Source organism: Bos grunniens, chromosome 15 (assembly GCF_055505025.1).
Source record: "Bos grunniens cultivar Pamir isolate PY7600 chromosome 15, Bosgru_T2T1.0, whole genome shotgun sequence".
NCBI classification, from domain to species: domain Eukaryota; kingdom Metazoa; phylum Chordata; class Mammalia; order Artiodactyla; family Bovidae; genus Bos; species Bos grunniens.
Window position 1 is genome coordinate 672,907 of NC_141179.1, and position 19,315 is coordinate 692,221.

A 19,315-nucleotide genomic window follows, 5' to 3' on the forward strand; every position below is an offset into this window, starting at 1 on the left:
ATTGCTCAAACTCATGTTCATTGAGTAAATGATTGTAAAGAGCTGTACTTTTTAATATATGTGTATTCTAACTCTAACTACAAGTGTACTTTTTCACTTTTATAAAGTAGTATTTGAAAATGAACAAATTACATATGAAGCCAAAATTTGCCTAATTCACAAATAGAAATATTTTGTTGCCTCCACTTTTCTATCTATTAAATATCCTGTTTAGCTTTTATTATATTTAGCATAATGTATATTTGTTAAAATAAATGTCTATTAAAACAGATAAAATGTTACATATTTAAGTTTTATTCCACTGAGAAGTAAATATGGGAGCAGGATATTTAAAAATATCTTAATTCTCTCTATTATTAAATATAACTAAAATAATCTAAACCTAAAATGTTACATATTTTTATAAACATTATTTTTATTAAACCTCAATTTTTTGCTTCAGAAAATTATAAATAGTCAAACAGGAGAGTTTGAGGGGGGGTATATTTATTTCTTCTGATATTCTGCTTCAATGAGCAATAATTTCTCAAGTTAAAACACACACGTTTTGGCATCTGATGACAATTCCTTACTCCTGATAACTTAGCTGTCTTTACCTTGTCCCTTTTCAGCAGTTCAGAGACTAGAACAAATGATTGAAGAGAATATTACCAGGGTGATGGAATTCATTCTTTTGGGTTTATCAGTCCAGAGACAGATTGAAATTTTTCTCTTTCTTCTCATTTTAGTGGTATCTTCCCTAACTTTGGTAGGAAACATTGGCATGATTTCTTTAATCCAGTTGGATCCTCACTTTCACACACCGATGTACTTTTTTCTCAGTAATCTGGCCTTTGTAGACTTTTGTTACTCCTCATCAATAGCTCCAAAGTCCCTGGAGACCCTCCTGACCAAGCACAGGTCCATCTCTCTCTATGCATGTGTACACAGCTGGGCTTTTCCCTGAAGTTCTTGATTTTGGAGACATTCCTTCTTGCAGTAATGGCTTATGACCTCTATGTGGCCATCTGCAGCCCTCTTCTCTACATGGTGATCATGTCCCAAAAGGTGTGCATGCAACTGGTAGCAGGCCCTTACTTATACAGCTTTTCTGTTGCTTTCCTCCACACAGTTGTTACTTTTTGATTGATCTACTGAGGCCCCAGTGTTATTAATTACTTCTATTGTGATGATGTCCCTTTGCTGGCTTTTGCCTGCACAGACACCAGCCTCAAAGAGATCTTGATTTTTATCTTAGCTGGATTCAACATGATCAGCTCTTTGACCACAGTCCTTATTTCTTACCTATACATTGTAGCTGCCATCCTGAGAATCCAATCTGCAGAACGGAGGCACAAAGCATTCTCATCCTGTGGTTCTCGTCTGACTGCTGTCACTATATTCTATGGGACTCTGATCTTCATGTATTTGCAGCCCAAATCAAACCATTCCCTTGACACAGACAAAATGGCCTCTTGTCTACTACACAATAGTCATTCCTATGTTGAATCCCATGATCTACAGCCTGAGGAACCAAGAGGTAAAAAATGCCTTGAGGAAAGCCTTTGAAAAATGTTATTTCCTGTCTCTAATAAACATTAAAATGTAGCTTGTAACACTGACTGTCTTGGAACTATGCTTCATGCAGATATGTTGTTTTTATTATCTTTGATAGATTAATTTTATTTTCACCATTTTTATGTAAGCAAAATGACTTTGCACATGTGTTCTATTTTTTATAAAATTTATAAATAAGATGAATCTTTTTTATATTTCAAAAAAAAAGAAGGATAAAAAAGGTTTTTAGCAGTCACAGTAGAGTGTATTAAATATGCTAAGAGTATACGTCATATTTGAGCAGGGGCACCTCAGATTGAGTGAAAAGCAAGAAGGAAAAATATCTTCTTGAAACTGAGATTGTAATTAAGTTCACGCGGTAAGAAGTGGGTGAGGTTATGTTAATTGCTTTTGTCCAACTTGAAAGAAAATATATTTTAAAGTGCTTATGCTTCACAAGAGGGGGATAATAAACTAAAACATAAAGATTATAAAAAAATAAATAAAAATTATAATGCACATTTTTAACAAATCGCTACTATTTGCATATGTGACACCTGACAGTTTTAACCTGGATAGTTTCTATTTAACTGATAATAAGATTTAGCCACTGCTTTCAAAAATGTTTCTATTTTATACATTGTGGAGACAGAAAAAGGGAAGTGATAAAGTAAGTTTCCTGTCCATCCCCACGTCATTTCATGCAGTAGCCTTTCCTCAACTGTACCCTGTCTACTAAAAAGCATTCCTCTCTGCTTGTGATCCCCACTAGATTTACTGTTGGTTTCTCTCTGTAATTCCATGGTTCTCATGTTGTTCATCCCAGGGACGGAGGAGCCTGGTAGGCTGCAGTCCATGGGGTCGCTAGAGTTGGACACGACTGAGCAACTTCACTTTTACTTTTCACTTGCATGCACTGGAGAAGGAAATGGCAACCCACTCCAATGTTCTTGCCTGGAGAATCCCGGGGACGGGAAGCCTGGTGGGCTTCCATCTATGGGGTCGCACGGAGTCAGACACGACTGAAGCGATGCAGCAGCAGCAGCATGTTGTTCAAAATTATGTCATTTTTCACCATGCAGATCTGGGAATCAGGGTCAGCTTTTGGAAAGTCATACTCTCTTTTTCTGTATCAAAACAAAAATGCAGACATACTCCTATATTCCCCCTGCAAAGCTTCAGATCCTTTTATATTTTAGGGATTTGAAGAAATTGTAATGGGTTGAGGGGACAGAAAGGGGTAGTTTAAAACCAAATTATAAATGTGGTTGTTGTCAGATGTCAGGAATATAGTTCTATGTTGGGGTGGTTGTAAAGTGATGTAATCTAAAACCCAATTAAACTGGAATGTATTTGTTTTCTTTTATTCAGATTCAAATGTTTGGTGTCTACCATGTGGGTGATATTGTGAACTATTCTTGTAGAGCAAAATCAAAAACATTCCTGAATATGCTGAACAGTCTGCTATTTTGGGAAATATTGGCAAAAGAAATGATTGTATAAGTTATTCAGAAACATTTTAGCTTATTTTATCCAAGTTATCTTAGGACACATTTCATTGTCAAGTTAGCTTTCAGATTTATGTGGAGACATCAATATTGCCCTATTAAATTATTTATATTAAACTTTATTTTAATATATGCCTCACCTAACCTCAACACCATTATTAAAGCAGCAATGAGGTGTTCTAAGTGGATGTAAATTGTACAAATTCTGAAGAGAAACAATGACTTACAATCCTGATTTTCAAGTTCTTATATCAACTTCTTTCAGGGTCAGGGAGCACAGTTGCAGAGAAATTAATCTTGGAAATCATGACTGTCAATTGCCAAAGATAAAACTCAAGAAAATAGAACATCTTTGTTGTAGCTTAAAAAAAATAATTCCAAAAGTATAATTTAAATAGTTAAAAGCACAGCAGCAAGCCTATATAGTAAACTGTAGAGTAAAGGGTGAACCTGAGATTGGCAATGTGAGAAGGGTTTAAAGGTTAGTGAATCTTTCAAAAGGAATCTGGCGCCCCTTCTGGGGGATTCAGGGGAGGTTGCTGCAAAACCACCCATTTACCAAAGATAGTTCAGATACATTTGAAGAGCTCCCAGAGAAGAAAGGGTGATAGCCTGGAAGACTAAAAAAAACTAAAGAAAAAACAAAGTTCTATCCACCTCATTAGAACTGATTCAAATGTATTCTTTTTAATGGCTGAGTAATACTCCATTGTGTATATGTACCACAGCTGAAACTGGAGCCTATTATACAGAGTGAAGTAAGCCAGAAGGAAAAACATAAATACAGTATTCTAACGCATATATATGGAATTTAGAAAGATGGTAACAATAACCCGGTGTACGAGACAGCAAAAGAGACACTGATGTATAGAACAGTCTTATGGACTCTGTGGGAGAGGGAGAGAGTGGGAAGATTTGGGAGAATGGCAATGAAACATGTAAAATATCATGTAGGAAACGAGTTGCCAGTCCAGGTTCGATGCATGATGCTGGATGCTTGGGGCTGGTGCACTGGGACGGCCCAGAGGGATGGTATGGGGAGGGAGGAGGGAGGAGGGTTCGGGATGGGGAACACATGTATACCTGTGGCGGATTCATTTTGATATTTGGCAAAACTAATACAATTATGTAAAGTTTAAAAAATAAAATAAAATTGGAAGAATAAAAAAAAAAAAAAAAAAAAAAAAAACAAAGTTCTAACATTGAAACAAAACTCTAAAGAAATATATTAGTTTCATCAGTCTGTGTTAACAAAGTAAACACACTCATTGACTTAAAACAACAAAAATTTATTTCTTCATGGTTCTGGAGCCTACAAGTCTGAAGTCAAGGTATTGGTGGAACCAGGCTCTCTATGAAGCTCTAGGGGAGGTTCCTTCCTTGTTTTTTCCAGCTGCTCATGGTCCCAGGCATTCCTTGGCTTGTAAACATCACTCCAGTCTCTGCTGTCTTCACATGGTCTTCTTCCCCCTACATCTGGGTCCAATTTTCTTTATTCTTGTAAGGACATCACTCACACTGAATTAACGGTCCACCTTACTTCAGTATGACTTCATATTAACAATTTCATCTTCAGTGACCCTATATTCAAATAATGACTTTGTAACCCAATGACCGTATAACCAAACTCTGCAGTTCTTCAGGTTAGGAACTTAACACATCTTATGGGGGGACAATTTCACTCATAATAAGTGCTTGTAAGTGTGTGCATACTCAGTTGTGTTCGACTCTGTGTGACCCTATGGACTGTAACCCACCAGGCTCCTCTGTCCATGGGATTTTCCAGGCAAGAATACTGGAGTGGGTTGCCATTTCCTTCACCAGGGGATGTTCCCCCAGGGATTGAAATCATGTCTCTTGCCTTGCAGATGATTCTTTGCTGCTGAGCCATTGCAGAAGCCCCACTAATAAGTAAGGACAGTTAAAGATGTGCTGGCTCAAATGTCTGGTGAAAACACACCTTATCTGCACCTGCAGGCATAGTGCAGAAAAAAAAAAAAAAATAGCTGAGATTTCCTAGCTTAAGAAAGAGACCTGCAAGTACCTAAAAAGGCTAGCGAAATGGCCTAGATGACTGGTCAAAAGGGATCCAAAACCAGTTAATGTGACAACTGGAGTCTTAAAGATCATAACAAGCCCAAGAACTCATCAAGTAGTTAGGACAAAGGGATATATAACCTAATATCTAATATAGATCAGAAGCTTGAGTTTTTCTCCTTCTGGTTAAGACAGAAGACAAGATGCCCTTCTCTCAATACCAGAATAGTTTCTGTAAAGACTTGATCATTCTCTGGTAAAAATCATCCTAGTGAGTGATAAGATGCAGAGGTGAAGTGCCAAAGATATGTTTATGGAAAGTATTATAAGAGCAAATATAACACTATAGCTAAGTGAACTCCCAAGATGCAGTGACTTAATAAAGTAATTTATTTTTTTCTCAGGCAGCAGTATGAGTTAAGAGGTTTGGGAAGGGGAATTAGACCCTCAATATGGGGTTGCCATCTTTGTCTAAAAAGTGATCATTTCAGTGACAACATTTTCAAGTGGGAAGGAAGAGAAAAAAGTCCATATCTAATGGCTTTAACATAGAGAAGGTGATCTTTAGGTTTCAGGCACCACTTTCTACTGATGGCTCATTGCCAAGACTTGACAACATTATGTATCCCACTGACAAGGGGCAATGGGAACGGTGGTTAACAGCTGGATGACAAATGTTTTACTTATAAAATAAAATATAAAATACTGGACACTGAGGAATATGTCTGCCATAAGGACAGACAAGTTACAATGATCTCTTACAATGATCTCTGTCAATATGATTATTTCTTGAGCAGCCTATTGTTTCATACTTGAAACCAACTTGTTAGAAGCAAACTTGGGTGATTTGAAAACATTAAAAAAAAAAAAAAAACTTTGTTAATGTAGTTTCCAATGCTAATCAAATGGTACTCTTTCTTCCTGTTCAGAACCTAAAGTTATGAAAAAGAACTCTCCTGCCACTGGCTGCCTTTTCTCAGAACCAATCTGAGGGAATGTGTCTTGTGAGAAATTAGTAAATTAGCCTGAGTAACAATACTTTCTGTGCTTAAATGAATCCATCTTTCCAGTGATATTATCACAAGTAAATGTTACTTCTCAGAGTCTTTCTACACATGTTCAGTTGTGCACCCCTTTTAATTGCATTAGCCCTTAAACAAGAATAAACTCATTCATGAGAAATTACTTCTGCTTCTGACTTGCTTTTATGCTGGTAATATTAGCAAGAGTCAACAAGGACAAAAATTTTATTCCACTTATATTAAGAATGAAGGTAGATTAAGTTGACACCAATCAACATAAGTTGAATAGTGAACTTGTAATCAGATCCCAATGGATACCAGTCTGAGCTGTGCTGATCACATTTTAACACATGTTGAGTGCAATGGCATTCAGTTTTACAGAGATTCTTATCTGGTTGATCCATTCTAGTTATTAAAACCTTGACTTAAGCAGCTAAACACAGACCTAAGAATGTAATGTTAGTGACAAGAATTTGGAATCAAACAATAGCTTCATCATAGCAATCAAATGTTTAATAGGACATTCTTCTGATCAAAAGTTAGATTTTAAATGAAAAAAAAAATCCATATTGCTTCATCTTTTTAAACTATGAGAAGGACATGATAGGCTTTAGTCTAAATTTTTCACCTATTTAAATTAATAAAGAGAAAAACTAGCCAAAATCCAAACCAAAGAGTAGAATTATGGTGAGTCAACAGATTGCTTGAAACACAAATAGTGTTAATTATAGAGCAATACATACTGAGAATTAACCTTATGATTGATTCATGACACTAGTTGAAGATTGTGAATACATTTTTGTTTTCAAAGCCCATGTATGTATGAATGTTATGGAAAGCTCTTTTGGTAAATGAGGATCCACCAACTTTTATATTCATGGAAAAGTGATGAAGTCTTAATTTTTTCTCATGAAATTATATATTATTTATAAAACAAGTGAAGAGTAATTATATATGCAAAATATCCTAAGAAATCATATTCAACTCTTACAAAGATACCTCCAAATTAACATGTGCTTATCCAAATGTATTTATGAGTTATCCGATGACTACACTTAGCACAATTTTGCATACACTGGGACTAACAGTAATAGGTCAGGGTTAGTATGTTTGCATATGTAGATAAAGGAGGCTTAGTCCTGAGAGTCCATTCATGGAGTAAACCATCACTGTGTTAGACTGGACCTCTTAGTATATTTAAGTGTTGCCCATATACAGTCTATTTTAAACAGGGAATTTATATGCCTGGACATTTATAACAGGAAGCTGCATACATAGAATTATGTACTGCAGGTTCACTGCCTCAAGTTTGCCTTGATGATTGCTTTGTTAACCGCCTCTTTCACATCTTTGTTCCTCAAACTGTAGATCATGGGATTCAGCATGGGAATCACTGTGGTGTAAAATACAGCCACCATCTTCCCCTGCTCCACAGACTCTTGAGTGGGCCTCCTGAGATACATGAAGATGAGAGTCCCATAAAACATGGTAACAGCTGTCAGGTGGGACCCACAGGTGGAGAATGCCTTCCTCCTGCCATCAGCAGAGCGCATGCACAGCACGGCTGCTATGATGAGGGTATAGGAAACGAGAACCACAGAGAGGGAATAAGTGAAATTAATCCCAGCAATAACAATCATGGTGTATTCTTTAATGTGGACCCCTCCACAGGCAATCTTGATAAGAGGAGGGTCAGCACAATAGAAATGGTTGATTTTAAAGTTTCCACAGAAGTACAGGCCATATGTCCACAGTGTGCAGATAAGGCTAACAGAGAATCCATAGATGTATGGCACAGAGATGAGACGAGCACAGACAGTCCTGGACATTTTACTGCCATAAGGGAGAGGGTTGCAGATGGCCATGTAGCGATCAAAGGCCATCACAGCCAAGATATATACTTCCACATGGACAAGGGCTATGAAGAAGTAACACTGCACCAAACACCCCACATAGGAAATGGTTTTTGTCTCTGATAGTATGTTTTCCAGCATCTTTGGAGTGACATTGGAAAAGAACCACACATCCACAAAAGACAAATGACTCAAGAAAAAGTACATGGGGCTCTGAAGCTGGGGGCTGATGCTGACCAAAATAATCATACCAATGTTCCCTATCAGAGTGATCATGTAAACTACTAGAAACACCACAAAAAAGAGAACTTGAAGCTCCTGATGACTGGTCAACCCCAGAAGAATAAATTCTGTCACATCTGTGAAATTTGGCATTGCCTTCATTTAGACCCAGTCTGCATTGCCTATGGACAAATTAAAAGAAACAAATAGATTTATTTTATTCTTGAAAATTTTGAGTCATGTTTATCAGTATCCTAGTTCAAATAATATAAAAGTCAATGTAGACTTTGCACAGTCTAATATAAGACTATATAATAACATTTATTTCCTTTAATAGGCCTTATAGGTAATTATTGCAATATTTATTAATTTCTTAACTATAAAACAATTACATTCATGTACTACTAGTATCAGACACTTGTTTTTGCTAAATTATTACAATGATGTTAACATCATAGAGTGTTAATAGAAGTAAAGGTAGACCGAGAGTCATCAGAGAATGACCAAATCCATTTCAACATATTGTCTTATAGGAAAAGACTTGAGACTCATAAATATTCAACCAAGGTCAGACAACCACTTTGTGCTGAATAGGGAAGTAGTAAGAGTGAATCATTGAAATTCCATTGAATACTATTTTTGTGTATGATGGTTGCCTCTCATTGTCAATATTAATACAAATACATGTAATATTAACTTACTAATTTCCCTATGACTTGAAAGATATCCTTTTTAAAAAATGTATTTGTGTATTTATTTTTGGCTGCCCTTGGGCTCCTCTTGGTTGGGGTGTGTGGGCTTCTCACTGCAGTGGCTTCTCTTGTTGTGGAGCACTGACTCTAGATGAGCAGGCTTAAATAGCTGTGGATCACAGGTTCTAGAGTGCAGGCTCAGTAGCTGTGGCTCTTGGGCTTAGTTGCTCCATGGCATGTGGAATCTTCCTTCCACCAGGGATTGAACTTGTGTCCCCTACATTGTTAGGCATATTCTTATCCACTGAGCCACCAAGGAAGTCCAGAAGATATCTTCTTATCTACACAATTTTATGGGATGATTGTCTTAAATCTTGGTCTTACAATCTAGTCATACCTTGGCATACCTTTCTACACTATGCCAGCATAGGATATAAAAAGCTTTCATCTTATGAAAATCCTAGTCATGTTTTATTTTATTTAGCTATATATTTCACTTGCTTGATTACTGCTCCTTGCAGGATGAGGTAACAGGTATTTAACGACACAGACTGTATCAATTTAACAGCTATCTTAGAAAAGTAAACTGCAAGTGGTTCAATCACCATATCAAAATTATATCAATTGATAAATTCTATTTACATATAAAATTCAGGTGCCATGTTTTTAAAATTACTGTCCTATTTCAGATTCTACTGCTTTTAAGCAACAATCCATTATATGTCCAATTATTTATTTTCAAATTCAATGCCATTACAAGGAAAATGTCCACAAGGAATGTTTTCTCTGTTTAATATACTTCCCCAGATAAGTCTTCTGAGAAGTAAACTGCTCTGAGTACTTAGGGATGCATCTGTAGGATTAACATCATCTTGGGAATTTAAGATCCTCATAATAATATTGCTTGAAGAGAATATTATGACATAAAATGGGCTGTAGTTATAATTGCTTATAATAATTAATTTACAGACATTAAAACCAATTTTATGCCAAATATATTTGCTATGTTATATTTATTATGTATTACATTATATCTAAGAGGTATTTTAGAAGTATCTAGAAGTAGCTTAAGTTTTATAGTATGAAATTGAACAAGCTATGTGAGATTCTGGTTTGTATCATTATTGATTCTTTTTGAAAATGAGTGAATGAAAAGCATACAAATGAGACAATTTAGGGAATGGAACTACTGTGAGACAAAAATGGAGCATGCTGATAAACAGAGAAATAAGCAGAAGCAGGATGCACACAGAGTAGTCAAAGATCTCTTTGAGGATTGACTTTTCAGTTATGGGCAAGTAGCCAGTTATATAAAAATATTGAGGAAAATAAATATACAAAAAGTTAGAAGAGGAACTATTTTAAAAAGTGTATAAACTCTATGATTGTATCATGGCTCCCTCCAATAAGTTCAGTTCAGTTTAGTTCACTCAGTAGTGTCAGACTCTTTGCGATCCCATGAACCGCAGTGCACCAAGCCTCCCTGTCCATCACCAATCCTGGAGTTTACCCAAACTCATGTCCATTGTGTCGGTGATGCCATCCAACCACCACATCCTCTGTCATCCCCTTCTCCTCCTAACTTCAGTCATTCCTAACATCAGGGTCTTTTCAGATAAATCAGCTCTTTGCATCAGGTGGCCAAAATACCAGAGTTTCAGCTTCAACATCAGTCCTTCCAATGAACACCCACACTAATCTCCTTTAGGATGGACTGGTTGGATCTCCTTGCAGTCCAAGGGACTCTCAAGAGTCTTCTCCAACAACATAGTTCAAAAGCATCAATTCTTTGGTGCTCAGCTTTCTTTATAGTCCAACTCTCACAACCATACATGACCACTGGTAAAATCATAGCCTTGACTAGACAGACCTTTGTTGGCAAAGTAATGTCTCTGCTTTTTAATATGCTGTCTAGGTTGGTCATGACCTTCCTTTGGAGGAGTATCTTTTAATTTCTTGGCTGCAATCACCGTCTGCAGTGATTTTGAAGCCCCCCAAAATAAATTTAGCCACTGTTTCCACTGTTTCTCCATCTATTTTCCATGAAGTGATGGGACCGGATGCCATGAAGTTAGTTTTATGAATGTTGAGCTTTAAGCCAATGTTTTCACTCTCTTCTTTCACTTTCATCAAGAGGCTCTTTAGTTCTTCACTTTCTGCCATACGGGTGGTGTCATTTGCATATCTGAGGTTATTGATATTTCTCCTGGCAATTTTTATTCCAGCTTCTGCTTCTTCCAGCTCAGTGTTTCTCATGATATGTACTCTGCATAGAAGTTAAATAAGCAGGGTGACAATATACAGGTTTGCTGTACTCCTTTTACTATTTGGAACCAGTCTGTTGTTCCATGTCCAGTTCTAAATGTTGCTTCCTGAACGGCATACAGGTTTCACAAGAGGCAGGTCAGGTGGTCTGGTATTCCCATTTCTTTCAGAATTGTCCACAGTTTATTGTGAACCACACAGTCAAAATTTCTGGTATAGTCAATAAAGCAAAAATAGATGTTTTTCTGGAACTCTCTTGCTTTTTTGATAATCCAGTGGATGTTGGCTATTTGATCTCTGGTTCCTCTGCCTTTTCTAAAACCAGTTTGAACATCTGGAAGTTCACGGTTCATATATTGCTAAAGCCTGGCTTGGAGAATTTTGAGCATTACTTTACTAGCATGTGAGATGAATGCAATTGTGTGGTAGTTTGAGCATTCTTTGGCATTGCTTTTCTTTGGCATTGAAATGAAAACTGACCGTTTCCAGTCCTGTGGCCACTGCTGAGTTTTCCAAATTTGCTGGCATATTTAATGCAATACTTTCACAGCATCATCTTTCAGGATTTGAAATAGCTCAACTGGAATTCCATCACTTCCACTTTGTTCATAGTGATACTTCCTAAGGCCCACTTGACTTCATATTCCAGGATGTCTGGCTCTAGGTGTGTGATCACACCATCATGATTATCTGGGTCATGAAGATCTTTTTTGCATAGTTTTTCTCTGTATTCTTGCCACCTCTTCTTAATATCTTCTGCTTCTGTTAGGTCCATACCATTTCTGTCCTTTATTGAGCCCATCTTTGCATGAAATATTCCTTGGTATCTCTAATTTTCTTGAAGAGATCTCTAGTCTTTCCTATTGTATTGTTTTCCTCTATTTCTTTGCATTGATCACTGAGGAAGGCTTTCTTATCTCTCCTTGCTCTTCTTTGGAACTCTGCATTCAAATGGGTATATCTTTCATTTTTTCCTTTGCCTTTTGCTTCTCTTCTTTTCACAGATATTTGTAAGGCCTCCTCAGACAGCCATTTTGCTTTTTTGCATTTCTTTTCTTGTGGATGGTCTTGATCCCTGTCTCCTTTGCAATGTCACAAACCTCCATCCATAGTTCATCAGACACTCTGTCTATTAGATCTAGTCCTTTAAATCTATTTCTCGTTTCCACTGTATAATAAGGAATTTGATTTAGGCCATACCTGAATGGTGTAGTGGTTTTCCCCACTTTCTTCAATTTAAGTCTGAACTTGGCAATAAGGAGTTCATGTTCTGAGCCACAGTCAGCTCCTGGTCTTGTTTTTGCTGACTGTATAGAGCTTCTCCATCCTTGCCTGCAAAGAATATAATCAATCTGATTTCAGTGTTGACCGTCTGGTGATGTACAAGTGTAGAGTCTTCTCTTGTGTTGTTGGAAAAGGGTAGCAACTCACAATTTGTAATTTGATTAATATCTGTGAACTATTTTCCTACCTCTGAAATCATTCATATGGGTATTAAATGCACCACAGAGAAAATGATTTGGGCACATAACATAGGCACTCATATTTCAGTTCTGGTCTGGATTCACCTGTACCCTATATTTTCATGACTGTAGATCTTCTGGCTGCTAAGTGTGGATATACTAAGCCAGATATGAGTTGATGATTTTGACTGGGAGATAGAGCTAAGACCAAGAATTTTCATATATAAAAACTCTTGACTCTTCTTGGTGAAGCCATAATTAACTAATTAACAGAGTTCGATTTGGATTATTGGTACTACTAATTATAAGAGGATGAGATGGTTAGATAGCATCACCAACACAATGGACATGAGCCTTAGCAAACTCTGGGACATAGTGAAGGACAGAGGAGCCTGGCATGCTGCAGTGCATGGAGTCTCAAATAGCTGAATACAACTTAGTGACTGAACAACAACAGCAACTAAATATAGAAAATATAAAAAATCATCAAGGCACCTAAGAAACATAAAGTAATAATACTACTTCTCCAATTTCCCTTCCTGTGTGATATGTGGGTTTTCTTCCACTTGTCATAATCACTAGCTCTGTAATAGTAGAGTTTGTCTCATTCATTTTAGAACACTTCAAACTGACTACATTAGTTGTTATATATTGTAGACATTCATGGATAGTCACACATGATTTTTAAGCATCCTGATCTCCAGATCAGCTTCATAGAATGTATTACTGTGTTCATAACTAATAAAATTTCTATTAAAAATTGTTCTAGTGGCAGCAGTCTCAGCTTTAAGGTAAGATAATAGCTAACTTTTGTTGAATCCTTACAAAATCTTTTGTAAGCAAAGGTCTCATGAGAGAGGTTCAAATTAGTGTATCTTTCTAAACAATGAGAAAACTGAAGCACTGACAGACTAAGAGGCTTTCCTTGGATCAGACATGTGCAAATTGGCCAGATGGAAATGCAAACCAATTAATTGGACTCTAAGGGTACACTCTTAATAACTTTATATCACTGCTGCCTCTTTGATAACTTTTTCTAATATTCTATTTCTCTACATTTAAAATTCAGTTTGATTATCCTCCAAAAAAGGGGAAATTTTATCCTTTTGATAATTCATGCTTGATGAACCAGAAGAGCTTGGCAATGCCCTAGAGCCCTAAAACCAGAGTTCTTGGACCACCATTATCTAAGCCTCTCAAGGTTTGGTGATCCTATAGTCCTAGGGCCAGATGACTGAAGTAATTTCTTATAGAGAGCCACTTTGTTAAATAACTGTGCATCATCTTTTAAAGCAATTAAGCCTATAGAATATATAATTTACAAATTAAAAAAATCACTTTCATTAACTTTTTAGGAATTTTATACAAACACACAATACAGCAAAAGTATAATTTTTGTCCAATATAGTGAAAGACAGGGATGTGTGGCATGCTACAGTCCATGGGATGGCAAACAGTAGGACACAACTTAGTGACTGAACAATAACAATAATTCCCAATGACGCAATACCTTCAATTCCACTCAGATACATTTTAAAACACAATGTGAAAATCACTGGTTTTTGTAGAGAAGACATAAAAGTCAAAACCTGAAGAGCAAAAATTCTTGTCAGTCCCTATGGTAGCAAGATATTCTTATGAATTTTTATATCAACTATTAATATAAATATTAATATTCCCCAAGTATATAATTCCAGACAATCAAACACTGTGATAACAAATAGGTCCACAAGTAAGGTCTTAGTCTCCTCTTCAAAAAGAGGAAAAAAATTAAAAATGTGATTGCATTAATCTGCATTGCAGAGTATAAAATTTGCAGACCTACTTTCGGCAGCAACAAAAAAACAATGATAATTCCTCACTATTTATAATAGAGTCTTGAACACTGCACACATTGAGAGCATTTCCCCAAGGAACTATCCAGATAATGATGAAACAAATTATAATTAAAATTATAGAAACGTCTCAGGAGTAAGGGAAGTTAAGGAGGATGAATCAGAAGAATGTCTTCTGATAACATTAGTGACCAATATCCTTAATATCATGATATAATCTCTCCCATCTTCACATGGTATAATATCTGCCTCAGGAAAACACCTTGCACCTCAGGAAAGCATTCTTGGTTTGCATTATAAAATGTTCCTCAGTAACTTTCTTTTCTATTGTGCTTTAGTTCTAGTAATCATTATCTTTCAGGCCAAACACAGCAATGCACATTTTATGCATCTCATGGCTGTTGAAGAGATCCCGGGTGCCTCAAAAGTACAGATCACATGGAAACATCCAGGGAGAATGAGTACAAGTAGAGGTCATTGGTGGAGAAGTTGATTGTAGTAGAACAATTTATCAGTGCACTGAGGCTCTTTTGGGAGTCAGTAGAGCATCAACTTCAATGTCAGTCAGATCAGAAATAACATCGTAAGTCTGCACCATAGTCAACTACCTGTCTTTGGAAAAGTAAGGATTTTCAGTTCCAAAGCTTATGTGTAGAAAAAGGAAACTGCTGTCTCACAGTGAGGTGTGGGGATCACAGATAACATTGGGAAATTCTTAGTACAATGCCTGTCTCTGATGAAGCCGTCAAAAAATTTAAATGACCTGTGTAGTTTCACCTATTAACAGTTCACAAGTACAGTCTCACCACCTATTTGTGATTGTGATCAGTATTATCTCTGTGTTGAAGGGTAAAAAAAAGCATATGTAAAATAATTCTGAGGTTCAATTTTTCCACAAAGTATAGATAGTAGGGGCTTCCCTTGTGGCTCAGATGGAAAAGAGTCTGCCTACAATGCAGGAGACTCATGTTTGATCCCTGGGTCCTGAAGACCCTCTGGAGAAAGGAATGGCTATCCACTCCAGTATTGTTGGTGCTCCCCTAGTGGCTCAGACATTAAAGATAGCTAGCAGATTAAAAACTCTGAATGGAAAACAAAATTGCTCATAAACTCTGATTTGTACTACCTCAACTTTGCTGGAAAATCATGCACAGAATAATACTCAGGCAAAGCTTTCCTCTGTATTCTTCAGTGCCCAAGGACCCCAGACTCCTTAGTTCCTTCTCACCTTTTATGAAGAAATAGCATCAGGCAAACTCATTGGCCCACATTATTATAACTTAACCTGCACTCCCTAGAGAAAAATGAAATTTAAAATAAGAAAGCATTGTGTGTGTGTGTATATGGTGTGTGTTAAAGCAGGAGAGAGCAAGGAAGAGAGTGAAGGTTAAATACATTTTATACTACAGATGCTTAACTATAACAAAGTTGATAGATATATAAATAAATGTATGAATGAGATCCATTTTTTAAAAGTATGTTACAAAACCATCCTGAATTTCCTGTAAATGGCAAAATTGCTTGAAATTCACAGAAAGAATCCAGATTTTGGGGAAATTATGAACCAGTAGTGATCTTGGAGATCAGATACTACATCCTAAAAATTAACTAGATGAATGACACAAAATGAGTGGTTCAAGGTCACACACAAATTAGTTTGAATATTGGAAGCTAAAACCAGGAACATGACATAACCAATGACCTTGACATTATCATTCTTCATGCAACACTGAAACAACTCTGAAAAGAGTATAGAAAGTGGTTCACTTTTGGGAAAAAAAAAAAAAAAAAGAGGTAACATAGATTACCCAAATCCATTTGCCAAATTCACTTGCTAAATTCAGACTTAAATTGAAGTAGTGAAAATCACTAGACTATTTAGGTATGACCTAAGTCAAATCCCTTACAATCATACAGGGGAAGTGACAAATAGAGTCAAGGACTAGATATGATAGACACGGTGCCTGAAGAACTATGGACAGAGGTTCGTGATACAGTACAGGAGACAGGGATCAAGAAGATACCCAAGAAAAAGAAGTGCAAAAAGGCAAAATGGTTGTCTGACAAGGCCTTACAAAGAGCTGAGAAAAGAAGAGAAACAAAAAGGCAAAGGAGAAAAGGAAAGATATGCCCATTTGATGCAGAGTTTCAGAGAAAATAGCAAGGAGAGATAAGAAAGGTTTCCTCAGTGATCACTGCAAAGAAATAGAGAAAAACAATAGAATGGGAAAGATTAGAGATCTCTTCAAGAAAATTAGAGATACCAAGGGAACATTTCATGAAAAGATGGGCTCAATAAAGGACAGAAATTATATGAACCTGACAGAAGCAGAAGATATTAAGAAGACATGGCAAGAATACAGAGAAGAACTATACTTAAAAGATTTTCATGACCCAGATAATCATGATGGAGTGATCGCTCACCTAGAGCCAGACTTCCTGGAATGTGAAGTCAAGTGGGCCTTAGGAAGCATCACTATGAACAAAGCTAGTGGAGGCAACGGAATTCTGGTTGAGCTACTTCAAATCCTCAAAGATAATGCTGTGAAAGTGCTGCACTCAATATACCAGCAAATTTGGAAAACTCAGCAGTGGCCACAGGACTGGAAGTCAGTTTCATTCCAATCCCAAAGAAAGGCAATGTCAAAGAATGTTCAAACTACCACACAATTGCACTCCTCTCACACACTAGCAAAGTAATGCTCAAAATCCTCCAAGCCAGGATTCAACAGTATGTGAATCTTGTACTTCCATATGTTCAACCTGGATTTAGAAAAGGCAGAGGATTAGGAGATCAAATTGCTGACATCCACTGGATCATTAAAAAAGCAAGAGAGTTCCAGAATAAAAAAAAAAAAAAAAACATCTACTTCTGCTTTCTTGACTACAGCAATGTCTTTGACTGTGTGGATGACAATAAATTGTGGACAATTCTGAAAGAGATGGGAATACCAGACCACCTGACCTGCCTCTTGAGAAATCTGTATGCAGATCAGAAAGAAATAGTTAGAACTGGACATGGAATAACAGACTGGTTCCAAATACGAAAAGAAGTACATCAAGGCTGTATATTGTCACGCTGCTTATTTAACTTCTATGCAGAGTACATCATGAGAAATGCTGGGCTGGATGAAGCACAAGCTGGAATCAAGTTTATTTGGAGAAATATCAATAACTTCAGATATGCAGTAGACACCACCCTTATGGCAGAAAGTGAAAAAGAACTAAAGAGCCTCTTGATGAAAGTGAAAGAGGAGAGTGAAAAAGTTGGCTTAAAGCTCAACATTCAGAAAACTAAGATCATGGTATCTGGTCCCATTGCTTCATGGCAAATAGATGGGGAAACAATGGCTGACTTTATTTTGGGGGGTGTCCAAAATCACTGCAGATGGTGATTGCAGCCACGAAATTAAATGACACTTACTCCTTGGAAGGAAAGTTATGACCAACCTAGACAGCATATTAAAAAGCAGACATTACTTTGCCGAGAAAGGTCCATCTAGTCAAGGTTATGGTTTTTCCAGTAGTCATGTATGGATTTGAGAATTGGGCTATTAGGAAAGCTGACTACTGAAGAACTGATGGTTTTGGATGTAGTGTCAGGAAAGACTTTGAGAGTCCCTTGGACTGCAAGGAGATCCAACCAGTACATCCTAAAGGAAATTGGTCCTGAATATTTATTGGAAGGAATTATGCTGAAGCTGAAACTCCAATACTTAGGCCACCTGATGAGAAGAACTAACTCATTGGAAAAGACCCTTAAGCTGGGAAAGATTGAAGTAGAGAAGAGAAGAGGACAAAAGAGGATAAGATGATTGGATGGCATCACCAACTCAATGGACATGAGTTTGAGTGGACTCTGGGAATTGGTGATGGACAGGGAGGCCTGGCATGCAGCAGTCCATGGGATCGCAAAGAATCACACACGACTGAGTGACTGAACTGAACTGAGGAGAATTTACTTGTGAAAACATGAGCTATGAAGTCAGCTTGTGGAATTCTCATTCTGGCTTTAGCAATTTTGATCCAAGCACTCTGGACAATATTTCTTAACATTTCTGGGCTTCATGATTTTTTTGTCTACTCAAAATGGATTCCTTATATGGATAGGGTTATTTTGAGGATTATACAGTAGAAATATGCAATACAGAAAATATTGTTCTACATACATGTCTGTCTGTATGTGTGTATGCTTAGTTATTTCTGACACTTTGTACACCAATAGACTGGCTAGTTCTTAGTAATCATAGCTATTAGTCATTAAGTAAAGAATCCTAGACAATGGCATTCAATATATTTCAATTTCCTTATCATCCACCTAAATGATTTAATGAATTTTATAAGTAACAGTACCTAAAATAGTAAATATCCACACTTTTCTTGTCATTGGTATTTCCTTTTTCTATCTTGTCATTTATGAATCATAAGTTTAGTTTTGGTAATGCACATGATTGTCTAAATAAAAAAGCAGAATTTTTATGGTTATAAATAAATAAATGTATAATATAGAAGTCTACATATCTATTAAAAAAGAGCCATCTTTGGAAAGAATATCAATTTCATGGCTCTTCTGAATAATGCAGGCAGAATTTATATTATTTGTCAATTGATACATTTCCCTAAGAGATTACACATATAGGTGAGTATTAAGTAACTACTTTGTTAGATAGTATTTTGCACTAAATGAATTCTCTGGATAAATAACAACTGGGTACAATGCAGATTTGCCATGGGACCCAACTGCTTTTCTAGTGATTTTCTTTTTTAGGTTCATTGTCAATATTTTTCTTCATAGGTTGGGAAGTCCACATCATAATATTGATATCTGCCATCGATACTCATACCATATTCTGTTACCTGTAATATTTGCTTAATCCAATTT

At 36.6% G+C, this 19,315-nt stretch overlaps 1 protein-coding gene and 1 pseudogene across 1 annotated transcript; one reads left to right on the forward strand and one right to left on the reverse strand.

Annotated features, from left to right (window-relative positions):
- The first annotated feature begins 631 nt into the window (after positions 1–631).
- On the forward strand, positions 632–1,588 carry LOC147357199 (olfactory receptor 8U3-like; annotated as a pseudogene).
- Positions 1,589–7,398: 5,810 nt separating this feature from the next.
- LOC147357200 (olfactory receptor 5M9) lies at positions 7,399–8,359 on the reverse strand. The gene has a single exon (XM_086341941.1). The coding sequence runs from the start codon at positions 8,338–8,340 to the stop codon at positions 7,399–7,401; it is 942 nt and encodes a 313-aa protein (XP_086198067.1). The 5' UTR covers positions 8,341–8,359.
- Positions 8,360–19,315: the final 10,956 nt, after the last annotated feature.